Raw genomic sequence first — 21,990 nt, forward strand, 5'->3', positions numbered from 1 at the left:
ATTCATAATGAATGAATATGCTATGTTAATGTAAATGAAAATATGTATGGGAACTTCACTTGTTTGTCAAAGATGTGAGAAACTTACAGTATATCAAGTCCTGATTTGTAGTATTTGCTGATTTCTGAATTATAAATACTCCCACCCTGGCCTGTGTTAAACTGTGAACTTGATGTCACTGAACGTGGAGCTGGAAAGAGAAGGGCACTGCCACACCACGCTGTGGTATTTCCATAATCTCAAGAACAGAGATAAGGGGAAATGTTGTAAAATCCTTGGGATCAGTTTTAAGTATTTATTGTTCATGCTTTTAATGCAAGTTACTCAACTCTTTAGTATACGAGGTCTGAGCAGAAGGTATCCAGCCATGTAATATGAAAAATAGAGATATTTATTGAAGAAGATGTAAGATACAAGAAACGCTGTACATAGGACAATGATGCCTCAGTTCCCTTCAAAGTAGGTACCTTGGAACCTCACACAATTCTCCCAATCGCCATCAGCTGCCCCAAATTATTTTCTTGAATCTCATTGATTATCTGAAATCTCTTCCTTTTCAAAAGCGATTTTAGTTTTGGGAAAAGCCAGAAGTAGCAGGGCAACAAATCTGGGCTGTAGTGGGGCTGAGTCACCTGGGTGATTTGATGTTGCACCAAAAAATTCTGCGTGAGACGTGATGCATGAGTGGGTGTGTTGTCTTGATGAAGATGTCAATCACCACTTGCCCATAGCTGTATCCTGCTGAATCATCCCAATAGTTTCCACATGGGAATGTTCAAGCTTAATGCAAAATTTGATACAGATTTTTTCCTCTACTCAGTCATTTTGAATGCGATGGCCACACCACACACATGCTCACTCAGTGGTGTCTACCGCCCCCACTGACTAGTACAGTGAAGTCATCATCATTCACACATGCGCATTTTAGTCCACCCTCCTCAGCTGCCAGGTTACATCCATGTCACGCAAACTGTTCTTGTTATATTAATAATGCCTGGACTTTTTCTGGACAGACCTCATATATAACTTAATTTTTTTGAAATCACCATTTTTCACAACTGGCTCACAAAAGTCTTCAAAGTTAAACTATCAGTTTTCAGCTCCATCGCAGGAAATCCAGAAATAGTTTATTCCTTTAGTTCCCAAGAATTCCAAACTACTATGCATAGAACATAACTTACTCTGAAGAAGACAGGATGTGTTTAGCACTTACCAAGAAGAGGAGGCAGTGGAGGCAATGTAGGCAGCTTAATGAGCCCCATAATTTTACCCCCAATGATGGCACATATGAAAAGGATTATAATTCCAAACAGGTTTCCTCCAGGAAGACATTCGCTGCCAGTAATCGACCAAACTATAGCCCACAGAAGAACAATCATGGTAACTGAAACAAACCAGGAAAACTAGTTTCTGTTAATAAGTTGCTATATGCAGATTTTAAATTTAATAATTTAAATTTTTTAAATAAACAATATATGCAAATACTTATAACCATGTGTAAGTTTGAAGACCATCAGTAATATGAACAACCAGGTAATTACCAACATCTCAGGCAGTAAAATTTTACTCCCTAATTATACTTAGGGAGTAAAAGTTTGAGATTTTTTTCTTATGTTAATTTAGAAACATACTTAATTTCATTGAAAACATGTCTAGAGCCTAAAGTATAATGTATTATACTTGGTGTCCTTTCTCCCAATTGAGAATGGTAAAAATGTCTTTGAGAGCTCCCAAATAAAAAACAAGTATAAAGAAGTGAGACTGATTTTTCAATAAAGATAACTTCTTGATTAAATATGTTACATTCTAGAACAAACATGTTATATAATTACTCTGGGAGGCAATATATTTATTTCAAAGATGCTGTCACTCCTCAGTACAATTTTTGAAACTGTCTTTCAACCTGTCTTGCAGGTTGAAACCTGACAATTTGCAAACCCCTTCTTCCTCCTGCTATACCGCACATCCTCCAATACGCATAACATGCCCACACACGTTCACACTAACACGTGCACTTCCTTTCTGAACAAAAGAAAGCGTTACTCGATTTGAACATCCACATATTCACCAAATTGATATCAGAATGATGTTCAGCTGCCTTGAAAAACCAAATCCATTCTTGAAAGACAAAAATATTTCAAACCTAACAATATTTAAAATCATGCTGAGATAAAGTCCTAAAGAAATATATCCCAAATGTTTTAAGTAATAATAGCTTTATTGGAATAAGCTGAATTGCAAACCAAGATCCCTACTAATAAAATGATGTGATTCATTTGGAAATATAGACTGAGCTGAGTTCACTCAAACAGTTGCACTAACTAATGGAAATGACAACCAACACTTATGTAGTGCTTTTCTGTTTTCCAAGTGATTTCTGACACTTCTCATTGGACTCCTAACATAATCCTGTGAAATAACTCAGATACAGACAAAGAAAAGGTCCTTGATTCTTGCTCTTTTCCTGGCAGCTGGAACGGCGACCACAGTGCTCTTGGAAGCCTGCAGTAGAAGATGGTGTAGCCCTTCAGCCTGGGCCCTTAAAGGACTATGTGGAGCAGAGCAACTTACCATTGTGAATTGTTCACCTAGTAGTTCTTACTTTACTTTTATAAAGGTTTTATTTATTTATTTTTAGAGACAGCGGAAGAAAGGAGAGAGAGAGAGGGAGAGAAACACTGATGTGCAAGAGAAACATCAATCAGTTGCCTCTTGCACATGCCCAAGCAGGAAGCTGGCCCACAACCCAGTCACGGGCCCTGACAGGAATCAAACAGGCGACCTTTCAGTTTGCAGGACGATGCCCAACCCACTAAGCCACACCAGCCAGAGCTCACCTAGGAGTTTTGATGTGAGAGAGAATTAAACTTCCTTTTGTCCTTTAAACTGTGTTATTTTAAGATTTCCCATTATATAACAACTTTTTGTCTTTTATACTGTTTCTGAACTCATCCTTACCATTTACATACCATTCGTTATTACTCTATCCAGTAAGCCATGTGGAGGGCAAGTGAATGCTTGCTTCAGTCTTTGCAAATGATTTGATTCAGCTGGTGTTTCTTGTGGGCTTCTTTCGCTGGTGTTCACAATACTACTTCCTCCTATTGGTTCATTTCCATGTATACCTCTGAAGTTCATCACTGTTTCCTCCTGTGTTTAAGGCAATTAAAAAAAATCCTTAAAGCTGCATATTTGCTATACATTTTTTTTAGTTACTGAGTTATCACATCAAAAATCAAATGTCCATTACTAAATCAAAGCTAACACTCACCGGGGAAATGCACAGGTTTATTATTCACTAATCAGCTAATACTTGGAACAAGAACTATGTTGGGCATATTTACCATTGAGTCACTATAAATGTACCATTGTATCATTATAAATGCTTGAGTCATGTAAAACTTCATGTTTCACTATGAAATTAAGTTATTTAAGATATAATTCAAGGCAATAGTTGGTGAATATATAAAAACGGTTCAGAAAAAGACAGCTGTCTGTGGTAAAAACCAATTCACATTCATTCATCTACTTGAATTTAAGCAATAAAAGAACCATACTAAGGGTCAGGCTGGGAACACAGTGAATTTCACAGGCTTCTCATTTGTCTATCCTCGTATTGGGCCAGCTGCTAGTGACTATTTTGGAAAACTGGTAGTCACACCTACCCTGGACTATATGAGTTTGGGGATCAAGAATAGGGAGAATGTTAACTGAGCAATAGGGAATAAAGAGAAAACACTTGTGTCATAGATTTGGAAACATATAAGGCAATCCTTAAGGAAACACTTGGGATGTACTTCATCCATTAATTACAGGTTTACCTGTGTTTCTTGATACATGGAAGCTGTGTGATTCACCCCTGTTGGTTTCAAATCTTCATGTTCAATTGTTTTACTTTCATCCTCCATGATTTATAATTAAGAACAAGATGATAGAGGGACAACAAACAAGATCTGTTTTTCAGCAATCTGAGATTTAAACAAACAGCAATTTGAGCAATTTAAATGAATGAATGATACTTTTTCCCCCTTAGACCTCTGAATGGTTAAAATATTTGAAATTAGAGTACTCTTAGTTTTCAATTGCTAATCTTTTCTTTGATTACAATAACTTATCCTAATTCTTATTTACCTTTTACTTCTCTTGAAAAAAACCCTGTTGACCACTATACTTCTTTTAGGCTACAGCACTTTAAAGATTTTAGTTACTTATTTTCAGAGAGGGGGTAGAGAGGGAGAAAGAGAGGGAAACGTCTTTGTGAGAGAGAAACAGCAGTTGTTTGCCTCTCATACCCGCCTTGACCAGGGGCTGAACCCTCAACTGGGCATGTGCCCTGACCGAGAGTGGAATCCATGACGTTTTGCTTTAAAGGACAACTCCCAACCAACTGAACCACACCTGTCCGGGCTGACCAATGTACATTTATATGATTTCTTTCTCATCCTGTTTTTGTGATTTATACTTAAAATATTCCAAGTAATACCACCATTAAATTTTCTTGTCTAATTGGCCAATTTGATGAAGCAGAAAACTCTGGGTAATTTCCCAATGTTGATATGAGGAAATGAGTCACTAGAGAGAAATCTATGGATTCTATGATTTTCAGAGAAACTATCATCACTAATTCTTTTCTGGTTGTAATTTCTAAATTAAAGTGAAAAAAATACAACAACATTGATCTGAGTAGCCAAAATGTCTTAGACACCATAGTAAGTACTATAGCAGTCACTTGTTCATTAATGTGGGCAATTCAAAGAAACCGAAGCACATTCTTTGTTCCCTATAGGTTTACATTATGTCAAAAAAAAGTAAACTGACACAAAATAACTGAAAAACCTATAAGGCAGACTTCCATAAACACCAACTTGAGTCCCTTCACCCTAGGCTTCCTATGCTATACATATATTGGTTGCGAGCCAAGTACTTCAATTCTTAGCCATTTTGCAGCCAGAGGTGGTCACATGTCCCAGTTCTTTGTAACGAGATATAAGTAGGGGTCCCGCAGGGGGCCTTCCATTCTCAAACAATAAGGCAAGGCTTTCAAGGGTCGTGCTGCTTACTCTTTGCCCTCTGATGTTTCCTTTTCTTTTTCCTAAAAATGTAGATACACTGCCTAAAGGGCCAGCAGCCATTTTCAACCATGAGACTAAAAGGTCCTACACCAAAGACAATAGATAAGTAAAACAGGAGGAGCCGGTTGCTCGAGGGCATCCTTGAGTTGCTACATCGGTTTCAGGGTGCCAAACTCTGGAGTAATTGTTTACGCCACTATTGGAGGTTTGCTGGCTCGGGAGGCAGACAAACCTGGGCCCCAAGTTCAGCTCCATCACACACCGAATTGCTCAGCCTCTTTGGAACTACAGTAAGTCCTTATCTATACAGTGGAGGCCAGAGTGGTTCCAACCGGGCACATACATGGTAACTGTGTTGGTTATCAGCCACTCCTACGCCTTCTTTTGAATTATCGTCATTCTCTAAGAATCTTTTTGCTTTTCCTATCAAGCAGGACAAGGCCTCAGGAGTCTTGAAGAATTTACAACTTAATCCCACTGATTTTATTTATTATGCTTTTTACCTCTTCCTTTCAAGGCTAACCCCTTGATTAGAATAATTTAATAACACCCATCACGGTCATTTCTTCATCTTTCTCATTAGAACAAGTACATAGAAACTCTTAAGCAGTGTCACTGCAATCACCTCCTTTATGAAATTCCCAATATCATGCAACTCTGTCACTTATGAAGAATATTTTTATTTATTTATTTCCTTTAAAAATTATTGTTGTCCAGTTACAGTTGTCCCACCTTTTCCCCCGTTGCTCTCCCTTTCCTTCCCTGCCCTCCCTCCCCACCCCATTTCTGTGCACAAGAGTCCTCTATTCATGTTCCTTGGCTTGCCCCCTCCCCTGCTTCCCCCCATTATCCGCCCCTTCCCCTCTGATCACTGTCAGCTTGTTCTTTATCTGCACGTCTCTGGGGTGAGTAGAAGAAAGGGAACAGGATCAGAGAAGATTCAAATGACTTAGAGACTAAAAGAACAATTCAAAGGATCAATAAATCCTGAAGACTATTTTTAAATGACTGAAAAGTATAAACGATTATTTCTAATGGACATAAACTATTGGCTAAAATGAAGCTTTTACAAATTTATTTGATTAATATTATTGTGGTGTTTGCAGTTGAATTTGTTGGGGTGACATTGGTTTGCTAAACCATACCGGTTTTAAGTGTACATCTCAATAAAACATCATCTGCATACTGCTTTGTCCACCCATTGCCCCAAGCAAGGTCTCTTTCTGTCCTCATTTCCACCACTTCGTCCACCTTCAACTATACCCTCCCCGCCTTTTCCTCTGGCTACCACCACTTGATTGTCTGTGTCTATCTGTTATGTACAGTATATATGTGTTTTGATTAACCCCTTCACCTTTCATCCAGTTCCCCAACGTCCCTCCGTGCTGATAGCTGCCAGTCTGTTCTCTGTGCCCATGTGTGTGTCTCCACTATGTTTGTTTAGTTTGTTCACTAAATTCCACACATAAGTGAAATCATATAGCATTTGTCTTTCTCTGACAGGCTTATTTCACTTAGCATGATTAATCTCCAGGTCCATCCTCACTGTCACAAAAGGTAAGATTTCCTTTTTTATGACTATGTAGTATTGCATTGTATAAATAGACCATAATTATTTTTTTATCTACTCATCTACTGATGGGCACTTGGGCTATTTCCAGATCTTGGCTATTATAAATAATGCTCCAGTGAACACAGGGGTGCTTATATTCTTTTGGATTAGTGTTTAAGGTTTCTTAGGACATATTCCCAGAAGCGAAATCGCTGGGTCATAAGGTAGTTCCATTTTTAACTTTTGGAGGAAACTCCATACTGTTTTCCACAGTGGCTGCACCAGTCTGCATTCCTACCAACAATGCACAAGCGTTCCCTTTTCTCCACATCCTTGCCAACACTTGTTGTTTGTTGATTTATTCATGATGGCCATTCTGACAGGTGTGAGGTGATAACTCGAGGTTTTAATTTGCATCTCTCCGATGATGAGTGAGGTTGATAATTTTTTCCTATGTTTATTGGCCATCTGTACATCCTCTTTGGAGAAGTGTTTATTTAGGTCCCTTGCTCATTTTTAAATTTCATTGTTTGTCTTCCTGGTGTTGAGTTGTATGAATTCTTTATATATTTTGGAAATTAACATCTTATCAGATGTATCACTGGCAAATATTTTCTCCCATTCAGTGGATTCTCTTTTCGTTTGTTGGTGATTGTGTTTGCTATGTAAAGCTTTTTAGTTTGATTTCCATTGTGGTTCTTTTTAACATAAACAATCAAAACTTGGAATGTTGCACAGTATATGTTATCTGTGGGTGTTTATACAGCTTTGTATTCCAACAAATTTTTTCCTATTTCTCTATAGTCTCCACTGTGGAAGCCAAAGTACTTATTAGAGCTCAGAGAGGTATTGCAGGGAGAAAGCTACAATAAGATACCAGTATTTTAATAATCCCAGGAAAACAACTTACAACTAATTAGTTAACTCTGTTTATTTTCTGTTATGTTTACACTTCTGAAAGAACACATACCACCATTCTCACTTCAGAAAACCACTTAAATTTAGTGAAATCATAAAATGTAACCTTTACTCGAAGCAACCATGCTCACAGTATTTACTATTCATAGTCACCGGGTCTTGATATTAAAATAGTATCTCCTGTATTAAGGAGGCACTCGTGGCAAAGAGAGAGACAGAGACAGAGAGAAAATATGTAAAAATGACCTTTGAAGCGTTCTAAGAAATGTCATGAAATCCATTAAAAAGTTTGTACTTCTTACTCATAGGGAAACACTTGAGGTCTCATCTCAAAGCCCATTAACTCTTATAGCGACGGCATGGATGGAACTGGAGAGCACTGTGCTGAGTGAAATAAGACAGGCAGTGGAAGACAAACACCATATGATCTCACCAATAAATGGACCCTAATGAACAAAACAAACAAGCAAAACAGAAACAGAGAGACGGAAATAAGGAGCAAACTGACAGTGACCAGAGGAAAGTGAGTAGAGGGATAATGGGGGAAATAACTGGAAGGTCTAGCCAAAGAACTCGTGTAAAGGACCCCCGGACAAGGACAGCAGGGTGGGGACTGCCTGTGGGAGTGCAGGACGCGTGGGGCAGGGGAGACCAACGGGGGAAAAATTGGGACAACCGTAACTGAACAGCAATAAAAAAAAAAAAGAAAACAATTCTGGTGACTTTGCCCATCTGGTTCCCAAACCTTTGGAAAATAAGATGTTATAAATTAAAACCTAGAAGGAGACTGTGATAGAAGCAAACTGACAGCAACGTGAGTGAGCGCTGTCAGTGAAAGACACAGAAAAGACAGCAATCTCAGGCTACAAAACATGGGGAAACATAGGGAATACTTGTAGTTTGGGAATGCCCTTTTTTGGATAACAGTACACTAACTTTGCTTTTTGGACTCCGCATCTCCCTGATTCCCTGTTGATGTGGTTCACGTGAGACTGTCATCCTCAACGACCCCACACCTCATGCTCCACCAATACCCCAGAGATGAGGACAGGCCTGGCCAGTGAGGGAGCTCCTTCCCAATCACATGATTGTCCCAGTCACGAGAACCAGGCCATATATAACTCACCAAAGAGCCAGCTCTAAGGTATTTACTAGAACCACTGGAAGAGCTTTCTTTCTACTGGGGTTGCTGAAGTCCAGACTTGTTGTTAACAGTCCTTGTGACACACAAGGAAAGCCCTCCAAAGAACAAAATGACGACAGAGCAAAGCAGATTCTTAACATGGAAAGGGAGAAAGAAAACTCCAAATTAATAACCACACTGTTGGTACACCTGGAAGCACCTTCTTTTCAGTTAGGTGAGCCAATACCTTCCCTACCAGTTTCAGTTCAGTTTCTGCCACTTGCTACCATGCGAATCCTTAGTAATAACCTTCCTACCTGAATGGGTCCCGAGGGATGCCCTGCATCATAACAGATGTTTACAGAGGTGATTTTACATCTTCAAGAAAATGAGAAGAAAAAAATGATATGGAAATATTTTGTTTTAAAGGGCATTAAAATATAAAGTATAGTTTAGAGAGTATCTTTAAAGAGAACGTTAAAATAAAAAGAATTTGGTATTTGATATTTTGGCTCCAGAGTGACATCTACTCACAGACCCTTGACGAAGAGTCTCCAACCCCATCAAAATGCAGAAGGTCTGGGAAACACAGGAGACCACACACAATACTTCATAGCATTACTTTCTTTGCTATACTAGCACACTACAGGTGGTCAGTAAACATTTTTATTGAATACATGAATGAATAAGTAAATGATTGCTCACAGCAAACTCTACAAACTGTACAATGACTCCTGGTCTGTTTCTAACCCCACCTCACCACCGTAAGTGGAAGGAAAGTCTGGTTCCATCAGATTCTTTCTCTAAGCCCCAAGGCATTTGCTTAAGCTTCCACTCAATGCTCACAATGCCCATGTCGCACATGAGGAACTGACTCTAGCAGAGTGTTTGGTATTTACTCGAGAGGTTCTTTAATGGGCTAGGTTACTTTGCTCAAAATTTCTGGTGAGTAAGGTCCTGAAACAAACAAACGAACAAACAAACAAACAAATAAACAAAATCTCAGGTCCAGAATTTGCCAAGGACTTTCAGACCATGAAAGAAGCAAAGAGTTGAGAAAGTCATTTTCTCTGAGAAATTTCTTCATTATGAAAACTAGCAATAATTATATCTAAAAGCATAAGAGACAAGCAAAAACAGAGAACAAACTTATTAAGGTTGGTTCTCACAATGCGCAGTCTAAAGTCCCAGAGTGGTCACTTAACGACTGAAGCACAGGACAGTTTTTCTAATAAGTGCAAACACACGAAACTACCCTTCTCTTCTTGAGTTTTCTAACTTGCTATTTCTGGGGAAATGGTTTTCATCGCCTCTGACTCCTTTAAGAAAATGGTTTTCATTAATCCTCACCTGAGTGTATGTTTACTGATTTCAGAGAGAAGGAGGGAGAGAGAGAGCGAGAGAGAAACATTGATGTGAGAGAGAAACAGACTGGTTGCTTCCTGTACGCCCCCTGATGGGGGATTGGATCTGCAACCTAGTTATGTGCTGTGACTGGTAATCAAACCTGAAACCTTTTGGTGTATGCTCCAACCAACTGGGCCACCTGGCCAGGGCCATCACCTCTGAGCCTTAATTTTCAGATTTATTTCCCTAAGATAGCTAATTAATTAGCTCTGCCAACTTGTTGAAGAATGGGTTGAAGGACAGGGAGAAAGAAAATAGAAAATGCTGAAACACATTGAAAGAAATAATCCAAATTCCTGTTCTAGACCTATGCGGCTGCTTAGCCCGCCCCCGCCCCCCCCCCCACAGCACTTCAGAGAGAGCTGACCCCCCAGAGCAGAGAAAGAGCCCATCCAGCCTGGCCGACAGTCCCCAGATGGAAGAGGCCCACCTGTTGGCTGATCTTTACCTAACAAGATAATATCTCATTAAAAAAATCTGGTATTCAATAAAATAGGTGTCAGTTATCCAGAAAATGAATTTCAGTGAAATGCTTTGTTTTTCAACAATGTTAATTTAGAAATACTGTAGTTTATGAACCCTAGTTATTTTTTCCGTGTTGTTGATGGAAGTCTTTTAAAATCCTTGCTCCCAGGGATAGTTCAAGAGAACTGTTAAAAATTGATTTGACTTAAAAGTTCTCACCACAAGAAAAAATATTTCAACTATGTGAGATGATAAATGTTAACTGAATTTATTGTGCTAATCATTTAAAAGTGTATATATATATCAAATTATTACATGTACACCTTAAACAAATACAATGTTATATGTCAATTATATCTCAGTAAAACCATGGGGGGAGAGTCAATCTGAGATGTGGGTGTTTGGGATGGAAAAAATAGATGGCTCCAAAATACCTAATAAACACCATTTAATGGAATAATAAAAGTTGAAAAGGTCCTACAGGGCCAAGTGGCGGAACTTGCCAGTCACCCTATCTTGGCATTATAGGTGTGCCTGCCCCCTCCCCCTTGCCCCCTATGAGACCTGTGTGTACCCTCTTATGATAGTTGAGCCTTTTTGGTTTTCCTCTTTTTAAAAATTATATTTTATTGATGATGCTATTACATTGTCCTAGTTTTCCCCTCTCTGCCCCCCTCTATACACACCCCCACACCCTCAGGCAATTCCCACACTGCTCTAACAAAACAACATGTGCAGACGCTGTGAACCACTCATGCTTCTTTTCAGCATCCCCAGTAAACAGAATGTCCTAAAGGAGTCCACACACTTAGCAACTGTGTTGGCTTAATGTGAGGTTTATTTGCCAGTATTAGGGACGCATGCCACCAAAGCCATAGAGCGGTGGACCTCTAAGGAACAGTCACCTTAGCCTTTCCTCCAAACTTAAAACTATAGATCAAGAACATGAGCAGTGTCTATGTGTATGTGTATGTGTATGTATATGCATAGAAAAAAAGTCTGTTAACAGTAGTTGCCTTTGGGGAGGGAAATAGAATTGGCATGGTTTTTATTCTCTATATTTCTGTATTAGGATTTGTATGATAAGATTTTCTTACGTATTAAATAATTTAAAATATATTAAAAAGAATTATGCAATTCTTCAAGTTTTAGAGAATAGAAAATGATACAGCTTTTTTTGGCAATAGTATTTTTCACAGGAGATCAGGTGCATTCAGGGTAGTATGGCTGTAGAGAGCAACGGTACTTTTTGTAGACAAAATCTGGTAATTGGATTTTAGGTAACTTAATCCCACTAGACACAATTGAAGGTTATTTTTTGTTTTTGTGGTTTTCAAAGAAGATGGGGAATGACCTAGAATCTTCTATAGTAATACTTTTCGAATATTTTGAAGCCAAAAGTCTTTTATTGAATAAAACCTTGCCCTGAAATGCAACAAGTGGGACAGATAAAGGTGGAGCCCCGGAGCCCTGACCACTCGCCCCTGCTTCTCCCGGCAAGTGAAGCGCACTTGGGAAACCGCTTCTGTAAGTAGGCGTTCACATACAGAGTGATGTTTGTGAAATCAGCCTTCTCGTTTTCAGCTTATTTTAGTAATCTAAATGTTTAAAAGCGCTTTCTATGATGTTTCAGAGGAAATAAAACAACTATCAATTTGCAAATGTCCATAGGCTTTTGGTCAAGTAAAGTATGCTTACTGCTATCAATGGAACTCCTGCTCATAGGTCATCACATAGATAAAGACTAGTTATTTGTTATTTTCTGTCTGTCACATGTACAGGCTGACATTCAATGGGGAGGTCTTATTGAGAATTCACATGGACTGTTGGAGTACTCTACGGGCTGGATTCATGCATTGCAAGGGGCATCTCCACAACCGTTTATTAAGTGCTCGGTAATGATTATAATAACAAAATCTCCAACCTTCGATATTCAACCAATCATGCACTGAAAGTACAGGTTCTTGGTCTCATTTGGTATTTCTATGCAGAACGTCCAGAAACCTTCCAGGTTCTGGGCTCTGCTGATGAACTCCGATCTAATGTTCATTTCCCCAGTGGAACCCTGAGGGGTGTGGCTCAGTTGGTTGAATGTCATAGTTCCCCAGCAGTGAGGAATTCAGATCAAGCAAAGAGGAGGGCTTAAAAGTTCCCTGACAATGACATTACTGAAATGATTAGGAATGTTTTCTAATCATTTCAGTAATTTCCTTATTTGATGAGAAGAACCTTATTTGTTAGTGTTTGGCATACCAACCACAGGAGACCACATTATCAAGAGCAAACTACTATTTTATTTGTTTGATATAGTGATTTGGTTGAATCATCACATAGTAAAATAATATGTAACAAGATGTGAATAAAAGAATGCTGCCCTGCCTGGTGTGGCTCAGTGGACTGAGTCTTGGCCTGTAAACCACGTGGTCGCTGGTTTGATACCCAGTTAAGATGCACTGCCTGGGCTGTGGGCCAGGTCCCCAGTAGGGGGCGTGTGAGAGGCAACCACGCATTGATGTTTCTCTCCCTCTCTTTCTCCCTCCCTCCCCCTCGGTCTAAAAATAAGTAAATAAATAAAATCTTTTAAAAAAGAACATTATACCTAGGTAAGAAAGATGCAATACTGGCTTCTTTCCTTTCTAATCTCTTTCTTTATGAAGGGCGAATATTTAATTTTAAGTAAATATTATTTCTTGGTCTACTAAAATCAGCATCACTAGAGATTGAATCTCCCCAAGTGTGGCAGACAAGATTTACAGCCTAAATGCCACTGCCCATTTATGCCAGCAGGTCCTTCCCCACTACCAGTACCAACGTTGGTCTTTGTAGCACCATTCCTCTTTGCCAGCAGTTGGTTTAGGGCTAAGCATGATTCATTTCTTGCCAAGAAAATTTGTGGGTAAGGCTATTGAGGCCACTGGGTAAGACTTTAATTCATAATGAAAAGAGGCAAGGAGAAATTTCTCTCTTCTTTTGGTCCTTAAAGGCCCTTGTATTTGTATGGGGGGGGAGGTGGGGAAAGGTGGAGTTGTGGATGGGGACTGTGTTCCTTGGAACCCTAGCAGCTATCATCTACCCATGAAGAAAAAAGTCAAAATTAGCTCATAGAAAGCAACATAGACTCTGATATCATTGGGCTACTGATACAAACCCTGGGTCCACTTACTTTCAGACATATTGTTGTGTGAGAAAAGCAAGCTGGTATTTCTAAGGGCAATTTTAGCCAAAGGTCCTGTTACTTGCTGCCCAAAGCAACCCAACCAATACAAGAAGTGATTTTAATGTGAAGCCAACTCTGCAAAGTTAGGATGAGGAGTAATGATGAGAAAGCTTTGGCTTACCCAGTATCCCTAGCTTTTCAACCTGGGGAAAATCTTCATAGAAGATGAATGATCAGAACACTGCCTTTGTATTGATAATTCTCAAAATGTTCAGAAAATAACACTTTGGTGCCAAGCATTTTAGTGTCATTCTTTTAGTCAACAGAGATGATACAGATTTTAAGGTTATATATTTTTCCTCCCCTACCCTTGAAGTTCAGTTGTGTTATTTGAATATTGAATGAAAAGAAAGTTGAGCTTATGAGCTTTGATTGTTTTCAAAATTTCTACTCAAGTAACAAACAAAACAACAATAGCAATAAAACACCATTACAATCACTGCCTGAAGTTTCACTTTTTCCCCACTTGGTAAAATTCTACCAGTCACTCAAGGTCTAAATCAAATGCCATCCTCTCAATTAGTATTTCCAACTATTTCCTAACTCTATGTAAACTAACTTTGTCCCTCTTTTTTTTTCCTGAGAACTCATTCATTCATTCACTCATTCATTCAACAAACATCTATTAAGTTCTTGCCAAGTTTTAGCCTTTGTGCCGGAATTCAAAAGTGAACAGGTTGAAATGTAATCAAATAAATCATCCCTTAAGCAACCGTAATGAAGTGTTATAACCTTCACTGTCAGGCACATGAGAGAGCAACCTCACCCCTTCACAATCAGTGAAGTTCATCGTACTTATATTGGGTTACTATGATGTGTAAGGCACAAGAGATACAAAGATGACTGAGATGTAGTCTCTCTTCTTCAAGAATGACAGAGATTAATATGTCTTCACCAAACTAGTTTCCTCTACTGCCTGGGCACATAGAGAGTTGACATTTCCCAGCCTCCCTTGCAGGTCAGTGTGGCATGTGACTGCGGTGTGGCCCATGGGACATGGGCATAAATAATATATAGCACTTCCATTCCTCACCTGTAAGAAACCTCTCATGTAACCTGCCACATACCCTCTCTTTTCCTGACCATTGCCTGGAAACCAAGGACTTTAAGGTCTTAGGAATGGCAAAGCCCCAATGTACAAAGAGTTTGGGTTCCTGCATTACTGGATAGAAGGCCACCAGTCAAACACCATTACATAAGTGAGAAATAGGCTTTACCTGAGAAAGAAATAAGCTTCCACTGCATTGTTACTGAGATTTTGGAGTTCACCTGTTGTAGCTGTTAGTGTTACCTTTAGGTAATGTAATTGCAATGTGGGAAGTGTAGGTATAGAGTTAAACAAGGAAAAGGAAGTATTGCCTTGCTTGGCTGGGGTCAAGTGATACTTGAATAAAGCCTTGAAAGATGATTCAGTCTTGTAAAGAAAACCAAGACTATTACAGGCAGAGGAGCACACAATTACAGGATGTGAGGTGAAAAGTACGCATAGGGAATTCTGTGCACGGCTATATTAATTAGAGTACTGTGTTCAAGAAGTGGCGTGGTCAGATGAAATGGAGATGAAAACCCTGAGTGTAAATCCTGTGACGCCGCCTCCCACTGTGGGGATTTGGGGCAAGTTAACCAGTCTGGTTAAGTTTCTTCACCTGTAAAGCAGTGACAGTGCTTTTGTCATGGAAAACCTTAAAAGCAGTACAGGGTATATATTAGCGTCCCCATGGAGTCCTCCCAATGTCTTATCTTCCTTTTATAAGACTTTGTCTGAAAAAGAAGCATGCATCTACTGTACTGAAGAGCACAGATAAGCACAGGGAAATTCAAAATTTCTAGTCCCTCATATAAACCACAGAAAAGTAAATAAAAGAATAGATTTCTAAAGAGACAAAGGACTTTTATTATATTGACAAGATGTATTTAATAATTTTATAAGGCTGTTAAACACTCTTTAGAACTTATCATAAACACCCTCTCATTACACAAGCGCACATGTAGGCAGCTCCATTTGCTCCCAGACTTTGTGAAAAATGGATGCAAACCCCTTTCCACAGAGGAAAAATCTCTCATCATTGGGGTCTGGGTGCAGACCAAAGAGTCAGTGGCCTACTGATTACTAGTAGAACTAGCAAATAATTGGTCATGAACCAGATATTCAACAATCTCTTGTGATAGGACATTCTGTAAATGTTTTAAACAAAGAAACATTTTACATTATACTTGTATAGCAAGAGACTTCACAGATAATCTAGTCTATAGGTAACAAACTCAAGTGTCTTCAGGGCCAAACTCAAACATGGGGTCTGTGGCAAATGGAGAAGGCACAGCCCCACTGAAGGCGTTCAAATCACTGCCAGTCTCTGGATCTGCCCTCATGGTTTCATTTCTCACCTAAAGAAATGGAAGAGATTTAGGTAAAGGTGCCTCTTAGAGGCTACATACCAAACACATTCACTGAGTCAAGGAAAGCAGAAAACCAAAACCACTGCTGGTGTTTTAAGCAGAAAGAGATTTTACAGGGAATTAACTGAACTGATGAAAGGGCTGGAAGTACAGGAGGGTCTAGGCTGGGCCTCCAGGAACGATTTCTAAAATATGAGTAACTGAGTAAACCGAAGATTTTTGTACCATCAGGAGATCCCTCAGGGACTGCGCAGTTCAAGAACACCACTTGTAGCTGTGACCCGAAGAGGCTGGGATCTGGGAGCTGCCTGGACAGGGAGCACTGAATATGTTCACACATCCCTCAACTGCCTTTGGATAGCTACAGAGCTAGTGATTCAACATAACAGTGCCGAACGTGTCTGTCACTGGTGCTGGAGTCCTTGCCAACACCCACAACTCCGGAGACCGGACACTGGCATCTCCTGGACCTTCCTTGCTCCCAGAGAACAGCCAAAAGTAGCAGGGAGATGACCTCTCCCTCACCCTTGCCTTTGAAATCTCAGGCAAGTAGATGACTTGCCTGAGCAAGTAGATGACTGACCTTAATTTTACATCCAGAACGCCAGCTGGAATGTAGTACGGGAAATGTGTTTAGCTCCCCAGTGCCTCTAGTACAAGAGTGCACGCTTAGAAGCAGGCAGGAAAGGATCTGAGTGCCAAGCTTCCATATCCAGCAAAGTAGATTTAAGTGTAGACCCTGTACTCAGCCCTACATCACTGACTGTCCTCCACTTATTCTATAATGCTTTCTGTGGAAAGCCTAAAAAATAAAAATGGGCCCCAAACTTAGTCAATAGGGTTATAATTCTAAAGATCTTAATAGGCTAGAAATGTATTGTGTGCATAAGTCACTTTGCTCATATCTTTAGTATAGCATGAATTATACTATCTAATGATTTTTGGTATAGTTAGATCCTTTGCGTTCTGAGCTCCTTAAAGGCAGAAACTGTCTTTGATTCATATTTGTGTCTCCTGTCCCCATGCCTGTCTGGCCCAGAGACGACACATAGGTATTTGCTGAATAGAAATGTTCACTATTGATTTGGAGAGAAAGGATTTCATGAGTACTGTGCAGCAGCAATGATGTCCAGTGGAGACCCAATTAGAGAGGTAGTTTTACTTTCAATGAAAACAGGTTGACCTAGGTGAGAAAGGTCTCTATCTGGGTGCTATCAGGAAATGGTGTCTTTCTGCTATTAATTATTAGGGCCACAATTTTCACATAGTCCAGAGAGATAACAAGGATGAGATAGCAAGCTGATGCTTGGTATTAAAGTTAGAGAAGCCACAGGCATACTCAGCGTGGGCTTTGACAGGTGGTTCTTTTTTCCGGTCAGTACCATCTGAAGGTACTTAGCACCTCCGAGTGCTAACCTAGCTCACAGTAGCAGCACCCTCAGGTTGATTTCAGAACCAAACAAAACCGAGAGAAACCCAGCCCAACAACAACATAACGGAAACAGCTGGAGGCTCGCTCCCAGTTCTGGCCTGGCTGAGCCACCAAGGTTTCCCCGGCTGACGGGTATTCTTTGCACCCTTTGTGTTCTCCAGGGACACTCACCTCGCGGTCTCTGGTGCGGGCAGCCGGCTCTGCCCAGCGACTAGGAAACGGGCTAAAAAGCTCCACCAGGGAGCCTGGTCCAGCCGCAGCGAGCCGGCCCGCCGGGCGCTCATCGCGGTAGGCGGAGCCTGGGCGGTGAGGATCCCTGCGCGTCCGGCCGCGGGCGCGCCGCGGTGACTGCGGCCAAGCCTTTTCCCAACCGCGCGGGGCGGCCTTGCCTCCAGGCAACCATCGGGGAAGCAGACCCCGGGCAAACCCCGGCTGGTTTTCAGGTCAGGCGGGAGCGGGGCTCGCAAGGCAGACCTCCGGGAGGCCACTTCCCGGGATCTCGGAGCGGCCCCGTGCACGATTCAGTTGTTGCTTCCCGCAGGGCCGCTCTCGCCACCCCTGGTGCCCGAGTGGACGCGTCCTTCCCGGGAGCGGCCAGGAAAGGCCCCCCTCGGAGCGCAGAGTGGAGCGCCGGGTGGTGCTCGAAGATGCCCTGGCCCGGGGCGAGGACGCGCAGCGCTGGCTCTCGGGAGCCAGACTGGAGGCCCAACGGCCGTGGCCGGGTTATGGTTCCCTACACCAACCTCTGTATTCTCGATGTTAATGCCGCCTTTTAGTTGTATTTTGTAAAGGGGTCTTCCGTGCGCGATGGGAAGAACAAGATTCTTCCATTGACCAATTAAGCAGGATAAAAGACTTGTGCCTCCCCTTTTACCGCTTCTTTAACATGTGCCCTTCTTAGTTATTTAGGTTTTAACCCTTCCATCAGCTGTTTTGGCCCCCCCCCCCCCCTCCGCCTTCCTTTCCTCTGTATTTCACCCCTGCAACTAAGTGTGTGCATGTGCCCGCCCACATGTGCCTTTCGGGGTAATTTTCCTTTCCAACTGAAATAAATTTCTTACCTGTTTTTCACTCCTTTAAGCGAGTGCCAGTTTTAACATCTCTTTTCAGGCAAGAACAATGTGAAGTCACAGTGTTCTCCACCAAGTACACACCTCCACCAGCCAGAAACCACTCTCTCAGGTCCTCCTTCGCGGAAAGAAGGGATGAACCTACATTCTGCCCAATAGGGTTTTTCAGAGCATCTAAAATGATGATTTTCCTAAACTGAACCAGCCCTTCCTCTTCTAAAGCTTGCTCAAGTTTCTAGTGCCATCCAGCTTCCTCCTATTGCAGGAGTGAAACACAGTTTTCCATTTCTTTCGGTCATATGCTCTTTATTGATACATCACCTGATTCGATTAGCATGACTTTGGAGAACTTTGAACTACTGGGCTAAATTTTACTTCGCTTTTATTGCTTATAATGTTTTATAGTTTATAGTTGGCTCTGAGAGAACTAACTGTGAGGGAACATTTGTTAAAATTAAGAATGCATTTTGTAGCATCATCATGTTTTTATTTAGAATTCATTTATTCACAGCTATACGTATACATGTGTAAGCACTCACAGCATAAAGTACTCCATAACACAAACTTTGGGGTTCCCTACCTCACTTGATAAGAAGTTACAGCACTTTGGTCATGATACACCTAAAAGAAGTGCAGGCCATTTGGCCCAGTTCCCTAATTTCACAAACTGGAAAACTAAAATCCAACATGAACTCAGTGACTTGGACTAGGTGAAACAGTGGACTAGTGCCTGCTCCAGGCCGCAAGTTGAATCTTATCATTAACGGACTCTTTGGGAATACTAGTCAAAATATCGTTTGCTGTCAGTTTTAACTCACTTTTATCAACTGCAAAATATTCTTCCTCATTTGTAAAATGTTATCTGTTCATTGTCCATTTCAATAGTTTCTTGGTTATTATTAAAGAGAAAAGGCTAAGTATAACCACTTACTTATGGAGTAGCTACTATATATGTGCATCATACCATTTGATCTTTTGAAATAGGAACAAGTAAAATAAAAATAAAACTCTGTAGCCAAAAGAACAAGAAAAAACTTCTTTCTAGTAATCTCTGATAGAATTATCATTCATAGATTTACTTAATGTTTTCTCAAAATTTTAATTTCCCTCTTTATTTATTTCTGTTACATGGTTCACTTATATTTATTTGTCTAGAGACTATTTCCAAATTCCATGTCCTCTTATCTGTTATCCTGGAACTTGGTGAAGAAAATCTATAATTAAAGAAATATGTCCCAAACTGACAGTACTGCCCAGTTAGTTAACTATATTTACGTAGGCCTACGTCAAACATTGCTTATTTTGATAAGGATTTTTTATTTAGAGCAAGAAGTTAAGTTGTAAGAAAATAGTACTTAACTCTAAGTGATGATATCCGGTAAGTCCAAATACCTGCTCATTATTTTATGTAACAGATCAGCAGTAGTCTGACTAAACTCCTTTTAATGTAAGTTATTGAAGCCAAACTACTTCTTAGCCTTGGTATTCATTTATAAAGGTGTAAGATTTTAAACTTAGTTCCCATATACTAACAAGTGCAGAGCTGTATAAAATATTTGAATATTGGGAAAATAGAAATTAATACTTTTTAAAAAACCTTTTTTCTTCATACTGACATTTGACTTTATGTGCTTATAACTTGCAGTTTATTTTTAAAACTACCCATTTACCGTGAGCTTGTTATCTTTTATGTCATCTACAATGATTGTAGAGGAGATTAGAAAGAGATTAATGTATTTAAAGAACTGGACTGGTGAGCAATGACATCATTAGAAAGGGCTTGTTTTCATTCCTACATGATTAATAAGAAGGACGTAATGGTGAGTTTTCTCCAAAAGCAGGTTCACCGTGGACATGAAGGGCCTGCCTTCCCCACAAGGAGATCCTGAAATCACAAGCTGCAGCCTCCATCGATGATGACAGGATTGCCTGTCATGAAGGCGGACTGTAATGATAAACACAAGGAGACACACCAATTAACCAGGCTTAACGCAGGTTGTGTTTCTTCAGTTCTTCTATGACACTTAACAAACAGAATTTATGTAACTCTGAATTACATTTGGGATGATTTAAAACTGCCAAGCATTCTTTTGGTCTGGCCTCTGGCTGATAGTTCAGCACATGTCACATTCTAAGCAAGGTCTGTCAGGTGTTTGGTTTCAGAATCAGGAAATTAAGAAGTTAGGTAACATATGGTCATTCCTCAATTCAGAATAAAGTATAGGCTAGAACAGTATATTTTCATTTTGAAGCTCAGAACTATTCTAAATAGCTGAATTTTATGCCACTAATAAACTTTTTAAATACAACCAAGTGTGTCAGTCATAAAATGGTCATGTCAATTATCAAACAAATTTTTAAAAATGATACCGTATATACAGTTGATCAATACACACAGGCAATTACAGGAACTGGCGCACACTAGATGTATGTTAAAAATTTGTATGGCCCTGGGTGGTGTGGCTCAGTTGGTTGGAGCATCGTCCTATAGACCAAAACGTCATGGGTTTGATTCCTGGTTAGGGCACAAGCCCAAGTTGCGGTTTTATACCCCGCTGGGGGTGTGCACGAGAAGGCAATCAATCAAAGTTTCTCTGGCTCCTTCCTTCCCCTCTCTCTAAAAGCAATGGAAAAATGTCCTGGGGTGAGGATAAAACTTTAATTTTAAATTTGCATGAAAATAATCATTATAATCTATTAAACTATGAAAAATTTATACTTGTTTTAGATACAAATCTGTGCTAAACTAAAGGAGTTAAAACAAATAACTGTTTTTTTCACAGAATTTTTTCATTGTCCAAGGAATTAAAGCTAAAATGATTCCTTGTAGTACAAGTTTAAAAGTCTCTTTTCACTTAAACATGGATAGTAAAAAGTCAAATTTGTGTTTCTAATTTTAAATTTATCTAAAGCCTGAGACAGTGGAAGAGGGAGCAAGGAAAGGCATCATAATATAAACACAGAAATTTTAAGTTTATTCTTTGAAAACCAATTGTATAATGTAGATGAAGTATGGCTTTACTAATCACTTGACCAAAAAATGACCTCAACTCTCCCAAGTGTTTTTACAAGGCAAGCTGTCTGTTACACTTATAGACTCCTCTGGGCCCCTTTAAAATCCCAAAGGTTCTTTTGTTGCACATTTCAAGCCAAACATTTCCAAATATTTGGCAACCTAAGCTGTGGATGAACAACAGCAATTTAACTAATCAGCTGTATCCTAAAATTAAATGAGCTCTTCTGAAGATATGCATTCAGAGAAATCACGAAGGCCAACATACTTGCTTAATTAATAATTTGTCTAACAAGTTCCCCTGCTATTAACAACTGTTGTTAA

The 21,990-nt window shown here is 39.9% G+C and overlaps 2 protein-coding genes across 7 annotated transcripts in view; both read right to left on the reverse strand.

Moving 5' to 3' along the window:
• SLC9B2 (solute carrier family 9 member B2) overlaps window positions 1-19,946 on the reverse strand; it is a 48,488-nt gene extending 28,542 nt beyond the window's left edge. For 3 of the 5 annotated variants that reach the window (XM_037167914.2, XM_037167913.2, XM_037167911.2), the window contains exons 1-4: window positions 17,755-18,012; window positions 3,822-3,968; window positions 2,970-3,150; window positions 1,214-1,384 (exon numbers count right to left, since the gene is read on the reverse strand). In XM_037167914.2, coding sequence (XP_037023809.2) covers window positions 1,214-1,384; window positions 2,970-3,150; window positions 3,822-3,908 — 439 coding nt within the window. In that variant the 5' untranslated portion in view covers window positions 3,909-3,968; window positions 17,755-18,012. Of the gene's footprint in view, window positions 1-1,213; window positions 1,385-2,969; window positions 3,151-3,821; window positions 3,969-17,754; window positions 18,013-18,644 lie in introns of those variants that run through there. The other 2 variants (XM_037167912.2, XM_037167915.2) reach the window with 2 other exon arrangements.
• A 106-nt stretch (window positions 19,947-20,052) lies between these two features.
• The window catches only part of BDH2 (3-hydroxybutyrate dehydrogenase 2), a 29,100-nt gene continuing 27,162 nt past the window's right edge, over window positions 20,053-21,990 (reverse strand). For both annotated transcript variants that reach the window (XM_037167916.2, XM_053666426.1), the window contains exon 10: window positions 20,053-20,598. In XM_037167916.2, the coding sequence (XP_037023811.1) occupies window positions 20,545-20,598 (54 nt within the window). In that variant the 3' untranslated portion in view covers window positions 20,053-20,544. The remainder of the gene's footprint in view (window positions 20,599-21,990) is intronic.

Source organism: Artibeus jamaicensis, unplaced genomic scaffold, assembly GCF_021234435.1.
Source record: "Artibeus jamaicensis isolate MK-2021 breed Jamaican fruit bat unplaced genomic scaffold, CSHL_Jam_final contig_452, whole genome shotgun sequence".
Classification (NCBI taxonomy): domain Eukaryota; kingdom Metazoa; phylum Chordata; class Mammalia; order Chiroptera; family Phyllostomidae; genus Artibeus; species Artibeus jamaicensis.